General features: G+C 47.8%; 1 protein-coding gene across 3 annotated transcripts in view; it reads right to left on the bottom strand.

Moving 5' to 3' along the window:
- Positions 1-22,421, bottom strand: part of SMCO4 (single-pass membrane protein with coiled-coil domains 4) — a 57,305-nt gene extending 34,884 nt beyond the window's left edge. For 2 of the 3 annotated variants that reach the window (XM_045557136.1, XM_045557137.1), the window contains exons 1-2: positions 17,754-17,779; positions 17,436-17,503 (exon numbers count right to left, since the gene is read on the bottom strand). In XM_045557136.1, the coding sequence (XP_045413092.1) occupies positions 17,436-17,503; positions 17,754-17,761 (76 nt within the window). In that variant the 5' untranslated portion in view covers positions 17,762-17,779. Of the gene's footprint in view, positions 1-17,435; positions 17,504-17,753; positions 17,780-22,400 lie in introns of those variants that run through there. The other variant, XR_006736395.1, reaches the window with a different exon arrangement.
- Between the last annotated feature and the right edge of the window lie 3,633 nt (positions 22,422-26,054).

The following is a 26,054-nucleotide window of genomic DNA, read 5'->3' as shown; positions in this document are numbered from 1 at the left end:
ATAATCACGAAATTTTTAACAGCCTCCTTACCTCTTATTACAGTCCTCCCAAGTTTTCATGTACATTATTTCACTGGATCATCTCAGTAACTGTGAGGTGATTATTGGTACCCCATTGTACGCGAGGAAAAAAACGAGAGTAAGGGAAGTTCAGTGCGTAGATGAAGGTCACAATGTCTAATATTCAGAACCCTTGGTAATAAATTACAAAACACCTCTGCAAAAGAAAACTGCAATAAGGAAGAGCAGGCGGGGACTCCCACACGAACACTCTCCCTCTCTCTGGCTGCAGCTTCCTCCTAGCCCACGCAGGCCGCCTTTCTCCTCCAGACAGGACACCAGGGTTACACTGGAGCTCCAGAGCCCACCTCCCTAGCTCTGCCACACTGGGGGGTGGCTCTCAGGCCTCCAGTTCAAAAGTTCCGGGAGACTTGATGGCTCTGCGCCTCTCTCCAGCCCTGTCCTGGGTGGTAGGATGGCAGGAATGACAGGCCAGACAGCAGCTCTCTCCAAAGACACCTATTCATCAAATCATCTCCCCCTCTACAGTCTGACCCCCCTTTAATACTTGATCTGGCTTGATCCAAAAGCGGTAAAAGCAGTGCTGTGCTTTTCCTTTGTAATTTCTACACAGGAGGCTGCTTCACATTCACTTTGGTGCAGAACATCCATGTACTAGTGTCTGTAGGAACACAGGTGGGGAAAGGCCCCATTTGAACACCTGATTACATGGCTGCAATTACTGCCTTGGATTCTCTTGAGACATCCAGGTCCTCATAATAAATTCTTCCCTTTACCTAATTAAAAAAAAAAAAAAAATTCAGGGAGAGCCCTGACTGGCCCAGTCAGGTTAAGGGGGACTGGGAACCAAGAACCAAGCCTGGCAGGTCCCAAGAGTGGGTGGGAGAGAGGTGGTACCCCAGAAGAAGGGGGGTGCCAGTCCCAAAAGAAGGAAGGGGAATCGCGCAGCTTAAATAAGTCAAAGTCCTATACACACAACTGCTAAAGCCCTGTCCTTCAGACCCACGTCCAGCGATCTTTCTTCTGTCTACACCACAACTGCTGTAATATTTGGGCACTAAATTGTGAAGTACCGACAGTAAAGAACCACCAGTACATAATAAGGTACTAATTAAGCAGTAAAGACGTTTAGTGCGAACAAAATTAGAAAGGAGAGAGATCAACATACCCATTTACATCAGAGCAATATCCTAAAATTAGAGATCTCCACTCCACAATTGTGTGCTGACTAAGAAGAAATAAAACTATTTCTTTACCAGTGAAAGTCAGACTAGCCTTCCCTGCCTCACCGCCCGCCCTCCTCCCCTGCCCACCCTCCTCCCCTGGAAGCCTCTTCTTGGGTCCAGGTTTTATTAGTCCTCCGCTCAGCTGCAGGGTTCACCTGGGCCCAGGTGATGAGAAAGTCCTTGCTTCCAAGAAAGAGCAGGAATCAGAGACACAAAACGCAGTAGCTCAGAGTCCTGCAAACGCTGGGGGCTGACAAAGAGGCGGGCACCTCAGTGTGTGCTGACTGCCCCTTCCAAAGCCAGCTCCAGGATGAGACCCCCCAAGCACAGTGCGAAGCGGGGAGCCCAGGAAGGAAGTGGCAGGGACTCCTACCCCACGCCTGCCTTGTTAAGACCGCCACAATTCCACTGGTTTTGTTCTTCTCCAATTTAACCAAACTCTTAATTGAGCTCTCACTGTCTGCCGGGAACCATTCTAAGTGCTTTATAAACATCCTTTGTTGTGGTTGGTACGAGTCAGCTCTCACGAGCTTCACTGGCTGCACATGGTTATGGCAACGTCTAAAAGGAATCTAGGGAACAGGAATTTTAAAAATTCTTTGCTCCAAGGTCTGACCTAAACCTAGGTGGCTGAAATCAACCCCAATTTCTCTAGTTCCAGCACTTTGCTTCTCTCCCTGAGTCCACTTCATTCTCTCCTTCCACAGGCCAGAAATAAAGGCTAATATTTATTAGGCACTTACAGTGTGCCAGGCACTTTATTTCCTTTATCTCACCTGATCCTCACAGCAACCCTAGAAGGTAGGGCTTTACGCCGTCTTTACAAAGAGGAAACAGGCTGAGAGGGGGTAGGCAAGCTGCCAGGCCAACCTGCTGCCAGGCCAACCTGCCCACGGGCCAAGGGACCAGCCAGATCCCAGCCCCAGCCGGCTGCCTCCACACTCCCGTCATGTACCCGGCATGGAGCACCTCACTCCAGAGCAACTCTTGTACGGTCTCACTGGAAAAGCCTCCTTTGGCAAGAACATATGGCTGCTCCTTCGGGTGAAATCCACATAGCTTATATTAGCCATTTTAAATTGCACAATTCGGTGGCATTTAGACATACACGATGGTGCGCTACACCACCTCTATCTAGTTCCAAAACACTTTCATCACCCCAAAACAAAATCAGTACCCACTAAGCAGTCAGTCCCCACACTCCTACCTCCAGCCCCTGACAACCACCCATCTGCTTTCTGCGTCCCTGGATTCACCTATTCTAGAGAGTTCATATAAATGGGATCATACAGTATGTGGCCTTTCGTGTTTGGCTTCTCTCATCTATAGTGTGTTTTTAAGGTTTATTCTGGTTGTAGCACATATCTGTGCTTCATTTCTTTTTATGGCTGAATAATATTCCATTGTATAGATACACCACATTTTGTTCCATTAATGGGCACCTGGACTGCTTCTACTTTTTGGCTATCTTTAACAGTGCTGCTATGAACATTCCTGTCAAAAGATTTGTGTCTCTATTTGCAATTCTTTTGAACATATAGCTAGGATGGAAGTGCTGGGTCTTACGGTAATTCTATGTTTAACTTTCTGAGGAACCATGCCCCTTTAAAAAAAATTTGAAATTTGAAATTCTACAAAGAAAAGCCAAAAGGGAATTGAAAGCAAAATGCAAAACCACAGTGAAATCAAAGTAGTTTAAAAATCTACTTTTCTAGTCTCACCCCATTTTTGAATAAGTTCAAATCTGGGCAGAAGGAACCAAAAAGTACACTTCTATCTTTTTAAAAGGCCAAGAACACCACAAAGAGAAAATTAAGATACACAATTCCACCAAATAATTAGCAAGGGTTGGTGTATCTCCAGGGTATTTGTAACAACAAATCGCACCCCTACCAGGGCTCCACGTGGCTGGCTATGTCACTTTTCAACCACAGGAAATAGTTAAGAGGACAAACACAGACCATGAACAGGGATGGCTTTCTGAGATCAGGAAGACTGGATTCCCTGCCCTGGTTCTCATTTTTAGTGAGACCATTTATCTCTTCGGAAAGATATAAGTCCCAAGTGTCAAAAAAAAAATGCCAGCACTCTTTAAAAAACCATTTTGTGTCCCACCCTTTAAAAGAATATTTCTAATCAGCTTGAAACCATCAGCACTACTTTAAGAATGACTTGCTAGAAATTTAGTCTGGGACGAAGGGAAAGGTACGCAAGCACGAGAACCAACCCAGGACACATGGGTGCCCTCATCTGGCATTTCAGCCGTTTTTTTATGAGGCTTACAGTCACCAATGATCTTAACCGGGAGGACAGTGGCAAGAAGGGAATGCAGAGGGACTGTACCAAAAGAGGATGCATCGGCGTCTTTAAATTAAGTGAAGAAGAAAACAGTTTCTCTGAAGAACGTGGTAAATTAACTGCAGTGACGAGACTGACTCTTCTGATGGAAGCAAGACACTGACATGACAGGGACGGCTGGCAAATCAGGTAACTGGCAGGTGAGCTGGCATCACTCACTGGGCAGGTGTTCAATTAGGCAGGAAGTGGGTTGAAAACAACTCAATTAATTCATTGTGCATGCCTGTCCAGGAGAACAAGAAGATAAACCTGAAACATCAATGGCAGGCCAGAGATTAACTCCACAGCTCCGCCTTTTGCAAAAGTGGGGGCTAACAAAGATCCATGTGCAAAATATAAAATTACACCAAGATTAGCTCTGCTGAGCTCTTTAAAGTTCAAACTAACACTGAAGACCAGGAAGGAAAAAAGCAAGAAGGTAGCTTATTACGGATCAAAAAAGCCCTTCCTTCCTCTTGAATGGCAGGTACAGGCAGTCCTCAGTGCTTGGGCTGGGGAGCGTGACAGGGACAAACAGACAAGATTCAAAAACCAATAGCAGAGTGATAGGATCGCCCTTATTTATAATATCCCCTACGTGTGAGGTTCTGCCAAGCCGAGACCTAACTCCAATGCAACAGTAAAGTCTGAATACACTAGAAAAAAATATAAAAGCATGAAGAGTCATTTGGCAAGCTAGGAAAAGGGAGATACTCTAAGAATATAGAATGAAGGAAAGAAAAACAGAGGTTACCAGGCCAACACCTGGCAGAGGAGTTACAGGTCCTTACTGGAAAAGGGGACCTCAGCATCCTGGAAGCCAGCATCCCATCACTCAGGCCTGATTAAGAAACAAAACACACAGCATGGAGGGCACGATGTGCAAGCTAGAGGCATCTGAAGCATCTGGGCAACTCCCCTGTTTCAGAGAAAAGAATACTGAGGTTCAGAGAGGTTCTGCAACATATCCAGGGCCTCTGTGAACAACGGCAAAGCCAAGTCTATAATCCTGGTCTCCTGGAAGGCCTTCCACTAACAATACTGATGATGATGATGATGATGATGGTAATAGCTACAATTTGCTGCAATGTCTGCTCCTAATTTGCTGAAGAACTTAGGAGCAGACATTACACCGAGGATTTTACATGTTACCCTGTTCAATCCTCTAAACAACCTATAAGGTGGCAGTACTCTTATTATCCCATTTTACAGATGGGGAGCAGAGAGGTTAAGGTACTTGCCCAAAGTCACAGAGCTTGTTGGAAACACAGGCAGGGAACCTAGGTCTAGCTAAAAGTTCATGTTCTTAACCATTATACTTGACTGTCCCTAAAGTATGTTTCTTCCAAACAAAGAAGAAAATCATATTTTCAACTAAAGTATAAACCACAAACCTTCTAACAGCTAATTTTTAGTGTCTACCACTTTTCCTTACTAAGAAACAAAAACAATCAGCTCTAAGGGATATAAAGAAAAAAGGCTCAAGACTCTCCAACATGGAAAACAGAATAGACCCAGATTATGGTTAATGCCAAAACCAAGTCCCTTTGGTATTTTGTCCAGTGTCTTGCACCTTCGATCTGCCCCATATTTATTTTCATGCAGCTAATTCTAAGTGCACAGTGTTGCTGCTAGGCCCAGTGCATGATTTCAGCAATCAGTATTTACCAGAACTTGGAGCTTCCACTAACACCATCACTGTGCTGGACACAAAACTACCAGTTTAAGCATATACGTTGCTATAGTCAGTTTCAGGAAACTAGTGCTTTTTAATGAAATACAAAGCACCTGGCTTTCCTAAGAAATTTCATTTACATTCTCAGATTCCACTATGATAGCCCCATTTCATCGTCTATGGAAGATGCTGTTTTCTCTAAATTACAAAACCAGGACATCTCCTTGCACGTACGCGTCTGATCCACTGCAACATTCACTTCCTTTCACTGCCACAACCAAACCACAGGTTAGAGCTACAAATTCAGCTCAAGATCAACAACCATCACAGAAGTAGAGCTCTAGAAGGGGCCTCCTGCAGTGGACCTGGCTCCAGCTGGTGCCCTGGGACCCAACATGAGTCATTTAATCTCTCTTAATATTAATCATAAAACCAAGAGCAGTAGATAATGCTCAGTAACTGCTTATCAGACGCCAGCGCAAAGAAAGATACCTGCGCAAAGTGCTGGAAATTCTGACTCGACACAGATAAAAAGCTTGGCAGCAGCATTACTGCCAGGACTCTCTAAGTAGCTTAGTGGGGAAACTGTAGAGAAAAAAGCACACACAGCTACAAACTTGTGTTTACTTCTCAAACATGTAGGGGAAGCATGGAACACTGAAGATGGAGGAATCTTCGAGTCAACAGCTGGTGCACACAGAAGAATTGGTTAATCCCACACCGTCACCGCCTACCCTACCACCCGGACTGCACCACCTCACTGCACTCACTCAAGGTCTTGGGCAAGGATGCCTAGAGAAAAATGGTGAAATGGGAAAAAAATCCAATTAAGAGTAAAAACTCTGAGAATCTTATAGTGCAGCCACACCAGAGAGACAGCCTGAAACGTAACTCCGGTTCTGCACCAAAGCTCCTCTGAGCTGGGGGGCCCACCCCAACAGCCACAACCCGCCTCTACCAAGAGGAAGGTCACACCTTGCCTCAGAGCAGGCCAAGGAGCCAGCGCTGCGCTCCCAATTCCCAGCCGGGACGCCTTCTGTTCCCAGGGCTCCTAAGACAAGGGCACTGTGGCGCAAAAGGCCAGACCCTGGCCAGAAGGCCTTGGGTTTGAATCCCTACTATTTACACACTGGGTCTGTGGGCAAATTACTGCATCACTCTGCTGCTCAGTTTCTTCCTCTGTACAATGAAGAAACTAATGCCCACTTTCTGAGATTGCTGTGAGGATTAAATGAGATAACCTGCATAAAAGGCACAGCACGTAGGAAATTAGCACCCGGAAGCTACGACTAACTTAAAGCAGATGCCCACTAACACTGGGTAAAAATTAAATTTGATTCTTTGCAAGAAAAAGGTTTCATGACATTAGTGAAGATCAACAATTTTCAGAAAATTCAAGAAAGCAGGATGGAAAACGACATTCCTCCACTTCCTAAAGGGTTTTGAAGCCTCCCTACCACAGCTCTCCTACAGGAACAGAGAACCCGAGTGTCTCGTTACCTCCAGCCTCTTCACACTTTATAAATACACCGTACGACCAACCAGAGAGTGCTTCTGCCAACCTCCTGGGCGAAGGAGTCCAGCAGGATTTGATCCGGAAATTAAATGTCCATGCAGCCCAGCCATACTCAGTTCAAAATAGACATCCGTGACCTACTTAGTCTTCGAGTACCATCCTCAAAACCAAAAAACAAGTGGATGGGGAGCCTGGGCCGCTGACTTCAGCAGAGCCCTGCATGGACTCCGGCTTTCCTAGCAGATGAAACGTGCACGGCAATAGTGATGACTCAAAATTAAATCGGGGTAGCTGGACAGGAAACCCCGGCTTGGAAACAGCTGATTCAAACAGTTGTTAAAAAGCAAAAAGTCAGGGAAGTTATATCAATAATTCATCCCCTCTGACTGTCCCCAACAATGCATTTTCATCCGTTCAGACTGAGGGTCACATTTCTCAAGATACTGACTTTTCAAGCTACTACTCCCCACCCCTCATAATTGTTTCTTGAGTATATGTATCCTCCTCATGAAACGGGTTTTTCAAGAGGTAAGACCCTGTCTTTATCTTGATCTACGGTGTCTTGCACAGGATGGGTCCAACGAGAAGCAAGCACCACAAGAAGGTGACCACCACTCACTCACCCCCCACTCCCAAGGACAGACCTCTAGGTCCCAGCCCACTCACACACTTGGCCACGAGACTAGAGAACAGAACAGAGAGACTGATACCTGCTGTAAAGACAAGGAAGACAGACAAGACCAGAAAAGTCACTGTACACCATCAACCACTGCAGAGCTATGAAACAATCTCCTAAATTATAATTCATTTCACCAGGGAGATGTGAGTTTTCAGGGGAGTGAACCCAAGGAACTTGGCAGGGACAAATTCCAATAAACGCCCAGGGCATTCAGTACTGGGGATTACAATACCAGGTAGACAGGTGAACACTACGCTTCACCGGCTAAGCGGTGGTGGAGGAAGCAAGCTAACAGCAAAACCAAAACAAAATAAAGCAAACCTGCTACTTCTCTCATCCAAATCCAGCTTCCTCCAATCTCTGGGGTCAGCCCCTGTCACGCTTCCCGGGCACCATTACACACTCAATATTCCCATCACAGAAACCTCCTTGAGAGTCCTTTAGTGTCCTCAGCACTTTCCTCCACATCATGACATTTAATCATCACCACTGTCCTGGGAAGCAGGTAGAAGAGGCACTTTTATCACTCACTTAGAAACGAGGAAACTGATGCCAAAGCATGTCTACACACGGTAAAATCAGAACTAAAGTACAGACCTTCTAACTCCAAGTTCAGTGCTGCTCCGAAATCACCCAGACCTGACAAAGCCACACATGTGAGCTCTAGGGTCACCGCTCTTTCCGCTACACCACACCACGGAACACCTTCTAGAGACAGAGTTCCAGCACACGACCCTCCCCAGCACAGCAGCCCACACACTTCAACCTTCTTAACAAAGACAAGAGGAGCACAAAAATCGTCGACCGGGCGGCACCTGTGTCAGCCACAGCCCCCCGAGGGGAGAGACACCAGCGAAATGGCTTTCCGCGGTCAAGTCAAGCGGTGGGCAGGGGCCGGAGAGGTAATCACAGACTCCAACTGCCCAAACCACAGGTCCCAGGAACCCGAGGCCCTGCTGAGAGTCAGTCCTGGGTTTAATTTAAATCCTGTCTCTGGAGCTTAGGGCTCTGTAACCTTAGGCAAAGAGCTTTGTTTTTCTGAATCTCACCTTCCTCATATAAAATAAAGAGCTCAAAATAGTATCCCACAGTGAATGTACTTAAGGTCACAGAACTGTACACTTAAAAATGGTTGAAAAGGCAAATTTTGTGTTATGCGTATTCTACCACAATAACAAAAATTAATTTAACGTTTGTATCTTTTTGTAAAAAAGGGATCTTATAGGTTCACAGTGAGGATTAAATAAGATATCATAATGGCAAGTTCTTATATTGTCTGGAACATATTAAATCCTAATAAATGGCTATTTACTATTAATCATAATTTTAACAGTTTTTATTATAAAGACAATACATGCTCAACGTAGAAAATGGCAAAAAAGATAAAAATCTCCTATAATACCAACATGCAGAGATAACCACTTAAATAAAATTCTTTATAGTATTTTCCCTACGCATAGATATTTCTTCACACATTTAGAATTTATACAATTTTGTAGTCAGGATCCATTCTCTTCTGCCTTACTTGTAATTGCAAAAACAAATCTCACAACATGCAGAAATAAAGGGCCTTTGTTCAAGGCCAGGATAAAAAGTTGTGTGAAACTTGAGACAGGAACAAGAAGATCAGGTTGAGCAACTGCAGACACCTGCCTCCAGAGCCAGAAGGGAGATTTGGCCAAATCCTCCAGCACCTGCTCCTCAGCCCATCAAAGTTGACCCAGAAAGTGAGAACTCCGGGGGTCTTGCAGGACAGGAAGGGGGCCGTCAGGGAGTGTTGGAACTGGAGCACGTGAGTTTGGGGGGAAGCTCTGTGTGTGTCAGGTTGGGTGTGATGCAGAGTGCATGTCACCCTCCAGGAGCGCCCACTGTGACCAGGGAGACAGGTGCAACAGGCTGACCAGAGCGGGTGGAAGGGGCATGAAGGAGGGAGACAGCCATTCCAATCATTTCATCAACCCCCAGGTTAAAGATGGGACCACTGAGACCCACGGAGACCAGTGACTTAGCCAAGGCAGCCATGATGAGACCAGAACTTCACACTCTAATCCCAATCTGGGAAGACTGAGCTCTCAGGCCCAGCAAAGACGCCGGGGCCCACATCCGACACATCCAGTCCGTCAGCAAGTATTTTATTTACTAAGTGCTCAGGGCACGCCAGCACAGAGACAAAAGCCACCGCTGGACACAGGACGAGGAGGCTGTTTTATAGGGACATGTGGAGCCTGGTCTGGCTCCTACTCTTGGGCAAAGGCCTCTCCGCTCTCAACTACAAACGGGGAAACAAAGCCAGACTCCACAGGTTCTGACGAATGCTCCATGAGTCAAAACTTCCTGTACCACTCCGGCAGAGAAAGGCTGTGCAATCTAAAAGGCAGCCCCTCCAAGGAAGCTCTTTTGATGTGCTAGGGGAAGCACCCCAAAAATAACTGCAGAAGGAACTGCACTCTCACAAAACGTATTTGTACCGCTCACTTCCGAGCTAGGAATAGTCTTCACAACTTTCATTTTGAATGGGCGTGTTCTGCTGGGGCGGGAGGAGTGACTGGCGCCCCAAAGGCAACTGCTGAAATACTACAGAAGAGCAGCTGCTCCTGGCGCTGGGGAATTCTATTTCCATCTCTGCTTACACATAATTATCTTCCAAAGCGATGCTCCCCAGAGGGGTCACAGTGGCAGACAGCAGCCTCCCAGATAACCGCCCCAAATGGGTTGCTTCTGGCACTGCCTTAGTAAGTGGAAGCAGGGAAGAGGGCCTGCGATCAGGACCACCCACGGCCGCTTCTCTGGAGCCCTCATGAGCAAGTGCCAGGCCCCTTGCTCTGCAGGCCCAAGAGGAAATTAAATGGCAATCAGATAAGGAGATTTCCCTTCAGCTCCAAGGCCGAGGAGTCTGAAGTTATGACTCCCCGGGTAACCGTGCAAACTGAACCAGCCCGGCCTCAGACCGGCAGGCCTCCTCCTGGAGTTCCTTCTTTTAAATGACTGCTACTCAGACTGCAGGCTGAAATGTTTTCATGACAAATTAAGAACAATGTGTTAAGACTCTGCTGGCCAGTGCCAAAGTGGGCGGAAGAGAAGGCCCTGCCTGGGCCCGTGTACCAAGGCCACACGGCAGCTCTCCCACGCTCTCCACAGGTCCTCTCGGACTTTCCTCCCTGCCCTGTGTTTGCAAGGCCTAACGTGGCCTGCTGACCAGGGGAGCTGACTCGACTCTTTTCACGGCGTAGTGACTCTACACACAGAAGGATCCTGGGAGCCGAACACACTGAGCTTGCACACTGACCTCAGCATTTTGTACCTGTGCCCAGGGCAATGAGCACCTAAAGCGCAGGCACCGTGTTCATCACCGGGAAGGCCTGGGGCTGCGGGGGGGGGGGGGGGGTGAGCCCACCAGTCCACACAGGGGCGAGGCTCTGCAGCTCACAGCAGGGCGGCCACACGCGCTGAGTTTCCTGGCAGTGCCAGCCACCCCCAGCCTCGTCTGTCTACCCTCTCTTTACGTTTGTGGCCTACATGTGGGGAGGTGGGCCGGTGAAAAGGAGAAAACAGAAGGGAAAGTATGCTGGATCAAGAGTCAACAGAGCACTAACTTTTATTTTAAAACCTGCCTAGAAACAGTTGCTGCAAGATACCTAGGCACATACACAATGCAGCTATGGCCATCTGAACTTGGAAAAGTCCTCCATGAGCTGGTCCACACTACCTGCTTTCCTTCGTGCACACAGGCACAATAGTGGCTGCCGTCTCACTAGAGCAAAGGCCACGGTCCAGATGGGCAAGGACCCCCTTGATCCCCTCCCATACCCCCAACCTCTCAGGCCACACATCCTCATGACCTTCCTGCCCTCAGCACACACTGGACTTGAGCTGCACTGTCCCTGCACCATCCCTAGACCTCAGGGCCTCCATGTCTGTTGTTCCCTCTGCCTGGGACGCTCTTCCTCCACACATCAGCTGCTCCCCAGAACAAGCCTTCCTCCCTTCCCTCCTCCAGACCTAAGTGCACAAATGTCCTTCTCAGCACAAACGTCCTTCTCAGCAAGGCCCTCCTCAGCCACCTTCCAACACCTCCCCTCCCCTCTGCTGCAGGACTCTCCCTGCTGTTCAGCAATCATCACCATCTCACGTACTGCCTGGGTAAAACGGCATCCCAAACAGCTCATGTCTACCCAGAACCTCAGAATGTGACTTATTTGGCACTAGAATTTTTGCAGTGAATGTGAAGATGAGTGCGATGGTTAATTTCATGTGCCAACTTGACTGGGCCACGGGTGCCCAGACATTTGGCCAAACATTACTGTGTGTGTTTGAGGGTGTTTCTGGATGACATTAGTATTTGAAATGGTAGACTCAGTAGACTGCCCTCCCCAATGTGGGTGGCCCTCATCCAATCAGATGAAGACCTAAACAGAGCAAACAGGATGAAGTAGAAGGAACTCCTCCTGCCTCACTGCCTGAGCTAGGACATGGGTCTTTTCCTGTCTTTGAACTTGAACTGAAAAATCAGCTCTTCTTGGGTCCCAAGCCTGCCAGCTCTCGGACTGGAAGACATACCATCAGCTTTCCTGGTTCTCGGGCCTTCAGACTTGAACTGGAACTTATACCATTGGGTCTCCAGCTCGATGACTGGAGATGTTGGGACTTCTTAGCCTCCATAATCACATGAGCCAACACCTTATAATAAATCTCTTAAAATACACACATCCCTATTGGTTCTGTTCCTTTGAACAGCTCTAATACAATGAGGTCATACTGTTGCACAGCAATGTGCATACAGGTAACACTAATGTACTGCACACTTAAAAATGCTTAAGATGGTAAATTTTATGGCATTTGCCACAATTAAAAAGAAAAAGATGAGGTCATACTTGAATTGGGTGAGCCCTCATCCAAAGGAGACACAGACTATGATAGTTAATTTTAGATGTCAACTTGACTGGATTAAGAGATACCCAGATAGCCTATAAAGCATTGTCTAGGAAGGTGTTTCCAAAAGAAACTGGCATTTGAACCAGTGGAGTGAGTAGGGAAGATCCACCCTCACCCAATGTGCATAGGCACCATCTGATCAGCTGGGGACCCAGACAGAACAAAAAGGCAGAGGAAAGGCGAATTCTCTCTCTCTCTCTCTCTCTCTCTCTCTGGAGCTGGGACTCCCTTCTCCCGCACTTGGAGAACAGCCTTTGAACTCCAGCACCTGCACCAGAGCATCCCTCCCACCCCAGGTTCTCAGACCTTCAGCCTTGGACTGAAAGTGACACCATCAACTTCCCTGGTTCTGAGGCTTTCGGACTTGGACCGAGCCACACTACTGGCTACCACTGGGTCTCCAGCTTACAGACGGTCTACCATGGGATTTTGCAGCCTCCATATCCCATGAGCCAATTCCCCTAATAAATGCTCTCCCCTATATCTACCTATGTATGTCCTATTGGTTCTGTCTCCCTAGAGAACCCTGACTAATACACAGGCCTAGGGAAATGCCATGTGATGGCAGAGACTGAAGCTCTGCTGCCATAAGTCAAGAACACCAGGGATGGCGGGCAACCACCAAAAGCTAGGAGAGAAGCATGGACAGACTCCCCTCAGAGCCTCCAGAACCGTGGGGCAGCACAGTTCTGTTGTTTAAGCCACCTATTTTCCAGCAATCTGTTACAGCACCCCTAGGAAACTAAGAAACATACCATGTATTGTCATCATTATTATCTGTCACTCTCACTAGAAAATAAGCCCCACGAGCACAGGATTTTGACTCTTCTTGAGCAGTACAAAAATCCCCAACCCCTACAACAGTGTCTGGGACCCAGCAGGCACTGAATAACATTTGCTGAGCGAATTCTGAGTGAATGAAAATAAGCTTAGAAGGGAGGCGGGGTGCTATACTCATCCCACAGAGGGCAAAACTGAGAGCTAATGTTCTAACTTCACTCAGGGACAGAAGAGCCAAGACAAGAAGTAAATTGAGACCTTGTTCATTCCTTTGATAAATAATACTGAGTGCCACACTAGTCCCCAGGAAGGCCACTCCATGCAGTAAAAACTAACCACAAGGTGGCATGGTGGGAAAGAAAGAGCAGGATCCCATCTCAGCCCTCCCCCCAGTGAGAGCCATGACCTTGAAAAGGCACCCCAGCCCTGCGTCTCAGTGTCCTTATCTATGGAGTGCAGGGTGGATTAGAAGTCTACCTGCTCTCTAAGAGGTAAGCAAGGCCCATTTTAATTTGTGCTGCTGCAGAGAAGCCTTCTCAGACCTCTCTCTAGAGCCAGGGTGAAGTCTCCATTCTGCTGACTTACGTTTAGGGCAGTACCCTCTACTTTGAAATCTCTCTCATACCACAGCTACTATCGTCCCATTTGTATAATTTTCACACACATTATCAGGACTCATGCCATGGGCCTCTGTATCTGGAACTCTACGGGCCATGCGGTCTGCCCAGGTCAAGCCTGTGTCATCACTGGGTGGCTCTGCTCCTCCCAGGCCCACAGACAACAAGCTCACCCACCAAGCTGACTCCCAAGAGCAAAGTTTCCTTTTCTCCATCTGGAACCGAGCAGGCTGGGTTGCTCTGCAAGTCTTGGGTATGGTCTTCTCCACATTCAACCTGCAGGCTTCAGACTTCTGGTTTGTGTGAACCATCAGCCAACCAATTAGTGGCGTCCAATGAACTTGCCACCATACACAAGCATGCATGCACACACAGTGGTGCAGTTACAGGTGACCAGGGGAATGAAACCAGCACAGACACCGACCTGGGACTGGCACTGTCGGCAGTGTAAGAACAACTTCGGTGACCTCACCTCGCAGGAGCTCAGGAGGAGTAAATGGCAGACCTTTGTCAAGTGCCCACACGTGTAGTTCTCGCCCTGCATCTGGCTATGAGCAATGCATGGCAGTGCCGAGAAGAGGGGAAAGAACCTCAACCGCCCAGAGCACTGAGACCTGGGCCCACTTCTGCTCTGTCCCAGCCAGCCGTGTGGTGCGGGGCAGGCACTTCACCTTTCAGGGCCTCACTCAGCCACCTCCAAATAAATGGGAAAGGGGGTACTAGCAATCCCCCAGCCCTCGGTCTACCTAAAGAAAGTGAAAAGGCCTTTTCATGTGGGGCTCTGGTGTGCACAGTGGAGGCGGTTCATAGCAGCAGCATAGGAACAGAACATACAAACGCACTCTCCTGCCCCAACCTCCCACATTCACCCCTTCTTCATCCCCCCTGCCCACCTTCAACTGCCCTAGGCAGCCACTAATCTCCTGATCTCCTCTCTTTAATGTTACTGGATTATGTCCATTTTTATATTTAGCAAATGTAATATGTAGTCATGCAAAATAGGAATAGTTACTTAAAACTACTGAGTACTTATTAGGTAATACGCTGAGAGCTTTATAAACATTCTTTTAATCTTCCTAACAACCCCTTGAGGTAGGTGCTAATTATTATTCCCAGTTTGCAAGGAGGAACCTGAGGCCCAGGGAAGTAAAATAACTGCTCAAGTTATTATTCAGCCATAAGGAGCTGAATGGGAGCTGGGTGTCAGCACCACCCAAGGCTGGCCCCTTGGGGCAGCAGGCGAAGGACACTGTGGTCCCGCAAGCCAGGGGTTCCCAAACTCCACCGCGCCCACTGGGCAGCCTAGCCATGAAGGCCTCCAGATCCCTCCACCAGTCCACTGGGCAGGCCCCTCAAACACCTTCTAAGAAACCACAGCTTCTCCTTCTCCCCAAAGCACCCTGCTGAGAAACAAACCATCACAAACAATATTTCCCCAGGAAGCCAGGAGAGAGAGAACAATCACCACACAGCGAGAAGAAAAGACCTGCTGTGCTAGCAATCCCACTTCACCACATTCCCAGAGGCTTTTCCAGAGGCAACAGCGCCTGGTTTTCCAGCACACAATCTTTAAATGTTCTCCCAGTTCAGCTCCCCAGTCTGGAATCCCTGCCTCAGCAGTACAGAACAGACTGGTCTCAACTGATACTTGAACCTTGGTTCCTCAGGGGAGAGGTCTGGAGAAATACTCGGGCAGGTTACACCAAAATTAAAGTGTTCTATTACCGTGCCTAGCATCCAGGAGAAACAGAGAGAAGGTGAAACCAGGCACTTGCTTCAAAGTGCCAGCTGCCACCCCGGGTGGCATGACCTCACAGCACTCACAGCACCCAGGGCAGGAGCAGAGTCCTCGAGGGGCTCCCTCACCCTCCATGGTTACTACAGACCCACCAGCTCTGAATGTCCTAAGATCTCACCACCAGGATCAAGAGGCTAAATGATGAGCCTCACAACCTCACCGCCAATCAGTGCAATCCCCACTAAACACAGCCCATTTCTTCACCCAGAAGAATGGCAGCCCCATACACTACTGGTAGTTTAAACTGGTACAGCCCTGAGAGCATAGTATGGGTATCGCTATAACGTTTGAAATGAATTTAACATTTAACATGCCAATTCCACTCCTAGAGAAATACGTGCATACTAATATGTATGAAGATACACCAGCAAAACTAATGAGTCAGTTTATATGTCCATCAATAGACCAATCCATAAATTATGATATACTTATGCTAGACAATATTTTATAGACAAATTAAAAGAACAAAGAAGAGCTACAAGCATGAAAAGATCTCCAAGATGTATTATGTGAAAAAACAAATAGTGAAACAACATAGAGGATGCAATGCAATTTAAGCTTACAAAGGATAGAAAACCATATGTATTTGTGTCTATACAGGCTGACAGTTTCAGGATATGCACCCAACTGCTAAATCCGGTTCCCTATGAGGACCTGGCAGAGGGAGGTGGCATCTGGGAGGGGCGTTGGGTGAAGGGGACTTGACATGTCTGCTATGTCCTTCTGCACTATGTGAACGGGAAGGCAGGGTGCAGAATATGCTCACATGTTATCTATATAATTTAAGAGAAGAGCAACTGAACTGATTAAAAGACACCACCACCACTGGGTTCTCATGCTGACATAAAATTGCTACACTCATCTGAACAGCATTCTGTGCCACACTCTCAGGTCTTCCCAAGCCTTACAAAGTTCAAACCAATTCCTAAGCCACTGATGACAGACTGGATTGGGATCTATGAGGAAGAAGGGAAATGTGAGATTTGAGGAAAACTTCAGTGAAAGCTCTGTGGAAGCTGCACACCTGTCCTGCCCCGAACCTGCCTTAGTTCTGGGGCCTTCCTCCCGCTCACCCCCACAAGATGAGAAGAAAGCCAAAGCCAAGATTAAGAGAAAATTCCTCTTCCCAAAGCAGAGGAGAGGCCTCCACTGTCACCAACAGAGCTACTCCCAGGCAAAGCCAAAGAGCCGGCTTGGCCAAACTCCACCCTCCTGACAAAGGCACCTCGTGCCAGGCCCCTGGGACTGCAGGGACAGCCAAGACTGGCAGCCCTAAAGCCCACTCAGTCGAGTCCCTCCACTTCGGCAAAGAGCCCGGGAATCTTTTCACACTCACTACTGAAATCCAAACTGAACCAGTATACAAATCAGATGGTTCTGCCAACAAAACAGCAACAACACGGAAAAAAGAGTGATAAATCAATGGTATTCTGGCTAAATATATACTTATTCTTTCTGCTTGCCTTAGCAGCGGCACTGCTGCAGATTTAAACATTTGATAAATATGTTTTTGCTTCCCAGTGATAATTAAAACAAACACACACCCATAAACACACACAACTAACATGGAAAAAAAAGAAAAACAACAAAGGGGCTTTGCTTAGGACATAATGTTCAAGAGGGAGGCATGACACCTATTATCTGCAGGTGAAAATGCTCTGCTCCCACTAAAACATGTACCCTATCTGGCAAGGGCTCTTACCACACAAAACAAACTCGCTGGACACTTTACCAGTCCACGGTCAGGGGGCTACCAAGAGGTGCCCTCAGGACAAGGCAAAGAAGTCCCCTCTTTGGCAGAAAGGAGTAAACATCAAGCAGAAGGTATGAGCTGAGTCGTCCACGGAGACTCACCGGCAGAGACGTCTGAGACTGAAGAGGCCGGGAAGCAGTCAGCGCCCACAAAGGTAAACCTGCTGCCTCTGCCCAGAGAGATCACAGCCCAGATAAAGCCGGAACCTGATCAACTGACCTCCAGCCTGACCAGAGGAAAACAAACTGTTTGAAGGGCAAGGATATTACACAATCTGGAAAAAACGGAAGCTCAAAAGCAAGTTTATCACCATGTCTGGCACCGACTAGGGGCACAAGACCAGGACGTGGCAACAGTGCGTCCTAAGACAGGATGCGCAGACACCAGCCAACCGTCTCCCTGTGCTGACTCTGGCTCACCTGAGCATGGCTTGGCTCCCCACAGGCACCGCGACCTTCAGGGGAGGGCGGCCTCGACTCCCCTCGGGGCTGGCCATTATGTTCAATGCCACTCGTGGTTCCCAGTCAGCCCCTGCACATTTGGTGACCACAAGTCTACTCCACCTGGGACAGATCAACTCTTAGGGATCAGCTAGAACTGAGGACCAAGGCCCGTGGGTCCCCTGTGCCACTAGGGAAGAGTGAAGTACAGACTACACCCCAGAGAGGCTTCTTCCCTCGGGCACTTTTCGCTTGAAGTTTCAATGCTCAAGCCAGCATTTCCCAAAATGGGGTCTGAGGAATCTGACTTCCATCCTCTGAGATGCTCCTAGAAAGGTAGGAACCATAAGGCCAGGGAGGGCGCAGAGAGGGGAAAGCTCTTCCAGGTTGTACTCAGACACCTTTCTCCAGCTCAGCTAAGAGACCAAAGGAGGCACTTCCGATTTCTGTAGAGCTATTCTACACAGTCACCATCCCCAACCACCAGCCCTGGGGTTGCAGGGATGGGAGGGAATGAGGAGAGGGAAGGGAACCGTCAGATTTGATTCCTCCCTCTCAACTCCAGTATCCAAAGGGACTGAGCTCTGTGGATTCTAACAAGTTCCCTTTTTCTCCACTACTGCTGCCACAGTCTTAAGTTCAGGCCCTCATCCTCTCTCGAGCCAATTACTTTAATGGATTCGTTTCCACTAATTTCTACTTGCTTGACTTCACAACTCCACACAGCCTACCGTGCTACCTTTCTAGAATACAGACCTGACACTCTCCCTTAATAAACCCCCAGCCTACAGGGCTGAGTCCCAGCCCTTGGCAGAGTGTACAAGGCCCCAGCCTGCCTTTTCAGCTGGAAACACAGGCTCCGGAGTCCCACAGATCACAGCAGACTCTCAGATGAACCACTCGCTGGCCGTGTGAACGCACATGTGTTTCTGTACCCATTCCACATCTGTGTGTTGGAAATAGCACGGTCAACTTCCCAGAGCTGCCGTGAGGATTAAATCCAAGTTGTAAAGAGCCTAGCTCTCCAAGAGTATTCACAACTCTACCTGGTTCCAGGGTCCACTCCCTTCCCTACCTTGCTATGGCTCATTCATTCATTCTTCATAAGGAATGAATGAGAATTAACTGCAAAGAAAAGAAGGCACAAGCAAGAGCTAAAAACTGAGGGTCATAAATATAAAAATTAGGCTATCAAAATGTGAAAGATACCAAAATTAACTCATTATCAAAATAATGTGAGTGGAGAGAAGGAATGGAAAGGAAGGAAAACATTATTTTGGGGAGGAAATGTTTTTCATATATAAATCTCTATGATGTTTTGGACCTCATTTGTTCCAAAGACTTAGGATGATGACATTTCAAAAGCTGACAAAGATGACACTTCTATTTTCTTAAAACTATTTCTTAATTAATATCTTTCGAGAACTAAGAAGTCCTTTTATAGACTGAATGAATCTTAATAAAATTCTCAGAGAAATTCTGGCATCAGTCACAACAAACACCCTCTTGGAATTTAATTTCCTTTCAGCATACAACTTACTATGGAAACTCACTTATGATGCCACCACTACCAGTCAAAATCTGCCTGGAGCACAAAAACTTCAAAGTTCCAAAAGAGAGCCTGACAGGACCAGATGGAAATTGGCCCCATATTTAGACAAATCCAGCATCTAACAGAAATTTCTCCCATGCCAAACTTGCCAGCTTTGACCCTCAGCCAGACTCAGCTCCTCCCACCCCACCCCCCCTTCCCCCACCTTACCCTACAGCTCTTCCAGGGCCTCCCTCCAGGTGCAACCCCCCAAATTCACTATCTTTTCCTTGCCCAACGAAACAAATAAAAAAGGTGAAAAGGCCACAAAATGGGCAAAAGGAAACTAGCTACATCCATTTTCAACCTTCTGTCAAAGACCTGTCCTTTCTGGCTTCTGGTTTTTTCAGTTCCCTCCTCTTAGATAAGACAATCACAGGCCCTGGAATATTCACTGTGTGTTGGGGGTTGAGGTGGGAAAGCAAAAGCTGGAAGGTTTATAAGTACAAAATTGTACTTTAAAAGCTCCCCCATAACAATTCCTACCGAAAGACTTAATCCCGTTATCCCAATCACCTGTGGACAAGGGCGAGAAGGGTGTGGATGCCAACCCTTAATGAGCACCCGCTGCAGTTAATGGGTATATCTCATTTAATATAAGGCAGGTGATATTACTGATTTTTACATATATGGAAACCAGGCTCAGGCAGGTCAGGTGATGGACTGGTTTTACACTCAGGCCCGCTAGACTCCCAGGACTCTTGAACTTAGCACTTCACCATGCTGCTTCCAGTGTCCGTTAAGTACTTACATTACAGCATCCTGGGTTGGAGAGCACCTTACAGTTTACGTGTTGCTTTTCCCATATATTATTTAATTTAATCATCATGTCTCTGTAGGATAGCTAGGAATTTCTTTTCCACTGTTACAAAAGGCCATTTGGATTCAAAGATCATCAGTAACTTGTGCAAGACAGCTGTAACACTTAAAGAGTTGTGTCCTCTCTTGGCTTTGATTTCTTACCTGCAAAATGATGCTCATTCCTACTTCACAGTATATGATAAATGGCAGAGGCTCAAATAGTAACTATTCTTAGCATCATAATTTTTATTAATAGCCCTCAGTTAAAGTAAAATTAACACACACACAAACACTAGATATTTTAAAGACTCAACTTTATTAGTCAAGCCTTTACTTGTTGGTAAAATACCACAACCTCAAACCCAGAGATAACCACTAACTGCAGCTTCCAAAAAACTGACAAAAAAGGATTACTGAAAATGATGTGGTCAAAACCAATATGGATTTTGAAGCCAACTAACGGATGAGAACAGAAGAACAGGAGCATTGTTATGATAAAATACAAAAAAATCCTCTTCTTCCAGCACCACAGGCTTGATCATTAATGTGCTGCTTGACCTCTGCCACGTCCTTTCAATTCTGTGATGGCCCTCCTCACCATCCAAAACATCATGGCCAGCTTATAACCTGGAAGTTGTAGTGAGACATTGCCCAGGGGGTCTAGGGAAGAGGGGTGGGGTAGAGAGCTATTTTTAATGTGCTGCATCTCATGCACTACTTGCTTATTTACTATACTCACTTGAAAGAAATCTGGTAAATCTGGAAATGCCAGATGCAATAGGAATCAGCTCGCCCCTTCTCAAACCAGAATGGAAAAGATGGCGTAAGTGTAGTTGTACAAGGATCCCAGCATCAGTCAGACAGAAAAAAACTATACTACTATGGCAATGAGAGATCCTGACGATGTTCTCCAGGTAAGCCCCAGGAAGACCAGCACAACTGGCCATCCACTCCAGGCTTGAAAGTTAAACAATAAGAACAAATTCGAGTCCACACGTAAGATACATGTAATGTTTTCTAAGCACAGTTAGCAATCTTATAGTCAAGATAGCTGGATAGATAAGTACACTAATGGCCTGCATGAGAACAGTGTTCATATTGTAAATCTAGTACCAATTATTGTTCGTTTGTTGTTTTGCTCTTTGCAATCTTTCTTGCTTCTCATGTTTTCTTGTAAATTCATCCTAATTTCTTTGTAAGAACAGGCTGAGGTTTATTTTGTCTCACAAGGAAAAAAATTTTGGTCTCCCTCCAAAATTTCCTCCTGTCTCCATCAGATTTCTAGCTCTCTCTTTATACCCCCTGTGACAGATAAGAAAACAGGCCCAGAGGGCAAGAGACTCATCCAGGGTCACACTTCTTACTCACATATCTAGCACTAGAACAAGGGCTCAAGAAGCCCAGTATGGATCTCCTGCTGTTTCACTGTTGCAAGTGACCTGGCACACTGGTGTCTTAAATACAAAGTTTAATTGGGCGGAAAAAAGCCATCATGAGTCATCTCCATTGTCAAGGGGCACCACACAAGTTGTTCTAATAAAGTATCCAGCATGTCTAGAACTTGTTTCTGAAATAACCAACCTAAGCAGAGAATAAAAGGCCACGTCTTCTACTCACGGCTGTGAGCAGATGTGCTGCTGGGCTTTTGGGGACCTGCTAGCCCAACCCAGGGGAATTAGTAAGGGGAACCCTGGAGGCAGGCAGTACTGGAGAAGGAACCCGGTGGGTGGCTGGGATAGATCAGAGTTGTTTTTTTTTTCAGACAGCTCGCGGAGATAGTTACGATCTCATGCAGCCCAATCCCACTCACCTTGGAACACCCCTAAATATCTCATCCACTTAGCCGTCCCTCTTCAACTTCCCCAGGACACAACCACTGCAGTCTGAGAGGTGAACCTGGCAGACTGGGAGGGGCGGTCCTTGACCCTGGCGGCAGAGGAAGCTAAGCAAGGCTCGGCTCCCTTCCCCCGCCCAGCCTTTACAGGAACTCCCCGTCGGGTCTTCAGACGCCATAGGCGTCCCCAACTCCGAGCCTGATCCCTCTTCTCAGGGTCTGCCCCGGAGAGAGGAGCAGAGCGCAGTCCTCACCGCTCTATCCCGCCGCAGCTGGCCTCCGGTGCCCCGACCCCTAGGCTCACCGCGCTCTGGGGCCTCGCTCCATCCCTCCTCGCCCGCACGGACCCCCGCCGGACGTTCGCCCAATCCCCGAGACCCTCAGCGCACCCCCCTCTCACCGCCCGCAGAGGAGCCGCGTCCCCAAACGGAGCCCTCCCGGCCGCCCCGGCCCGGGCTCCTTGCACCGGGTCCCGGACCCGTAGTCCGCCCCGCACCCGCACTTCCCGCCCGGCCCACGCGTGCTCGCGCTCCGCCCCAACTTTTCCCGGCCCGGGCCCCGGCCCCGCAGCGGCGGGGATGCCGCGTCCAGAGCCGCGCCAGGCGGGCGAGCTCGCGTCCCCTCGGCCCCCGCCCGCCGGCACGAGTTGCGCTCGGGACTCGCTGCGCGCCGGGCCCTCGGTCGGCAGCCGGGCGCGGAGGCGGAGCCGGCGTGGCGGGAACCGTGCTGTCCCGCACCGCACCCCCACCCGCCAGCTCGCCGCCCCGGCGCCGCTCCTCTGCCACCTGCCCGCGGGCGCCGGCGCCACTCACCTCCTCCCGCGCCGCCGCCGCCGCCACCACTGCCGGGAATACGTGGCAGTGGCCGCCGCCGCTCGCGCTCCCCGCCTCGCCTCTCCTCTCGGCGCCCGCGCGGGCGGCTCCGGAGCGCCGGACCGCAGCGCCAGGCGCCCTCTGCCGCCGGGAAGCCGAATCCTCCCGCCCTAACCCTAACTCGCCGGCCGCCCCCGCCCGGGCCTCGGCCCCCGCCTCCGCCCCTTCCCCCGCCGGCCCCGCCCGGGCCCGGCCCCCACGCTCGCCACCGAGCGGATTCCGCAGGCCCGAGAGGCTGCCCCGCGTGCCCGCCCGCCTGCCGCTGCCTCCGGGGAGCCTGCCCTGACCACTCCTGCCGGCTTCCGCACAGTCGGAGCATAAGTCACCCCCTGTTGATATATTTCCTGCTTCTTTGAATGCCTCGCCCACGAGATCGTAAAACTGGGGAGAGGGGTGGTCAGGGGGCAAGCACGTGTCTGTCGTGTTCACCATTCTCTCTCCTGGGGCTAGGCTGGCGCCCTGCCTGGAATACTGAAGTGCGCAATAAATACTTGCGGAGATAGCGAACCAGTGAATGAATGAGTAGCGATGTTCTTACATCATAGGCGTAAAGAAATAATAAAATTAAAAAGAATGAGTAGAGATTTTTACCGCTGTCGACCCAAGTAGGCTTTTAAATCTCAAGCGGACAGAGATCCTGACCTGGATTTGGTTTTTGTAAATTACACGTGCAACACACATGCGCAGCTTAGCATAAATAAATGGATTCACAATTCCCCACCTCAGACCAGCACCAAAGCTGCACGAGGCCCACAGCTAAATACTAGTCAGGGCTTTTAGTCAAATACATTTAGGTTTTAGATCTACCGCTTAAAAGCTGGGCAATCTTGGGAAAGCTAATCTCCCTGGGCCACAGTTAACTCATCTATAAATTAAGAATAATAAGATCTACTTCTTAGAGTTGTTATGAGGATTAATTGAGATCATGCACTTTAAAGTGCTTTACACAGCCCCCTTACGTGTACGGTAGTATGTAAATGATAGCTATTGTTAGTATTATTACCGATCTAGGTGATAAAAAATATGCAAATGTAAAATAATGGCTACCTTTTTGCCTGAGGACGATCTTAAAACCCTTGTATGTGTATTATAGTCACTAGCCCTGGGAGCAAGGCCACTCCTGTCCCTCCTCCCCTCCACCCCCACAATTTAACAGGTCTTTGGTTTTTTAAGAGCTGTAGAACCCGTTCTCCTGCAAGTTTTCCACCTAGATTTCTGTGATGAATGTCCTAATTAACAGGTGTTTGTTTTATTGATGTCAAGGGCAGTGAATCATCGAAAACATCTGCAGTCTACCACCTCTTCCAGTTTTCTCCCTGACCCTCTCTCAAACATCTTGAAGCTCTCTTTTCACTTTTACAAGAAATCTCCTTTCTGCTCCACACAAAAGCAGCAGTGCAGTGAAGTGGCATCTGGGCATCCCAGCCCATCCACTATGGGCTCCCTGAACCTCAGTCCCCTCAACTGTAAACTGTGGAGAATAACATCTTACAACATTGGGAGAGAATTCATGATCCAGTTCGTGAGGGAAATCACTAAACCACACAGGTGTTTAATATAAGGCAACTATTGATTAGTTTATTTAGCAAGTATTTAAGGTGCATCTATTTAGCATTCTAGGGGCTAAAAGGGTGAGGGAAATGCACATGTGTGAAGTAAATTCCCTGCCCTCAATGGAATTTGAACTCTAGCTCACAAATGTACTCCATACTGGGGCAGAGAGGTTGAGAGGACAAGGGATGCTGCTAAATATGAAGTCAGCAAGCCTCAAGGTCCAAATTGGGGCAGTGGTATTGCAGTGTGGATTGCTTTAATTCATTATCATTGTAAATGCCGTTTTCCTCTAAATATTATGTACATAACTTCCCAAGGCCACCGCTAAAAATTAATGAATAATTTTATGAGGCAAGCAGAGCCATCGATGTAGGATTTAGTCCCTTAATAAGGTGACTCCAAAATGCTTCCTAATGCTAGTAATAATGTATATATTGTGTCTTTCTGAAAGTGCCATAAATTACAGGTTAGAGTTGCATATCTTGCAATGCAAGTCTAAGAGGGATAGTTCACATATTGTTGCACTAATGGCTTCTAATGAATTATACCTGCAGAGGTGTCCTTGTGTAGCCCCCTCCCACATTGACCCTGGACTTGGCCATGTGACTTGCTTTAGCCATTGGGACAAGAGCTAATGAGACACAAGCAGGGGCTTTTGGTGAGCACTGTGCCTTGCTACTTGCTCTCTTGGAATGCTGCCCTGAGACTGCTGTGAAGAAACCTGGTCCAACCTCCTTGAAGATGAAAGACCCCAAGGAGAGAAAGGCTTGACATCCCAGCTATGCAACCCACCAGCTGAATTCAGCCACATGAGTGAGCCCCGGGCAAACCCAGCCCACAATAACCCAGCCAACCCAAGAACTGTCAAAAATAAAATGGTGGTTTTAAGTCACTAAGCATTGGGGTGGTTTGTTATACAGTAAGAGATAACTGACACACATACCACTCGTAGGCTTTTCTACAGTTACAAGGTCTTGGTGAAATTCACCCAAGAATCAGTATTCTCCCTAGTGTTTTCTGTCATGAAGCATTCAGTGGAAGTCACTATGTCTAAGCTTAGCGGAGCGTCACATTTTATGTAAATACCCTCTTTCAAAGTCTTCACTGAATTGGTTACTGAGCCTAGTACTGTTTAAAATCCCTTTGCACTCAATATAGCAACGGGCAGGCAAAATCAGCTTGTAAACTACCAAAATCTTTAAACATCATGACTCCTTAGAACACCAACATCAGGTATCACAGAGGTTAGATATGTTTCTCTCTCCTACTTTATTGTAAACTCCTTAATGACAATTAAGTTTATTGACAAGGTTTTATCATAGACCACAAAACATCAGAAAAGGAAGGGTAGTTAGAGATCATCTCATCTACCACATTTTATAGATGAGAGCACTGGGGCTAAGAGAGATTATCAGAACCTTACAAATTTCCAGAGTCCTAGAGGTATCTCAGAGCAGAACTGAAACGAACCATTCAAAGTTCTTTATGCTGTTTGTTGAACTCGTCTGTTTTTCCTTTGTGACATTTGTTGTTATTGAACACATTTATTCTTCCCAGGCTCAAAATATGTCTACAAGTTTCCTTTGCATTTAGGACAAAATCAAAACTTTTAATGTGGCCCCGGGGCC

The sequence above is a fragment of the Lemur catta genome, chromosome 7 (genome assembly GCF_020740605.2).
Source record: "Lemur catta isolate mLemCat1 chromosome 7, mLemCat1.pri, whole genome shotgun sequence".
NCBI lineage: Eukaryota > Metazoa > Chordata > Mammalia > Primates > Lemuridae > Lemur > Lemur catta.
The sequence above is the reverse complement of the archived record's forward strand: the minus strand, read 5'-3'. Positions and strand labels throughout refer to the sequence as shown.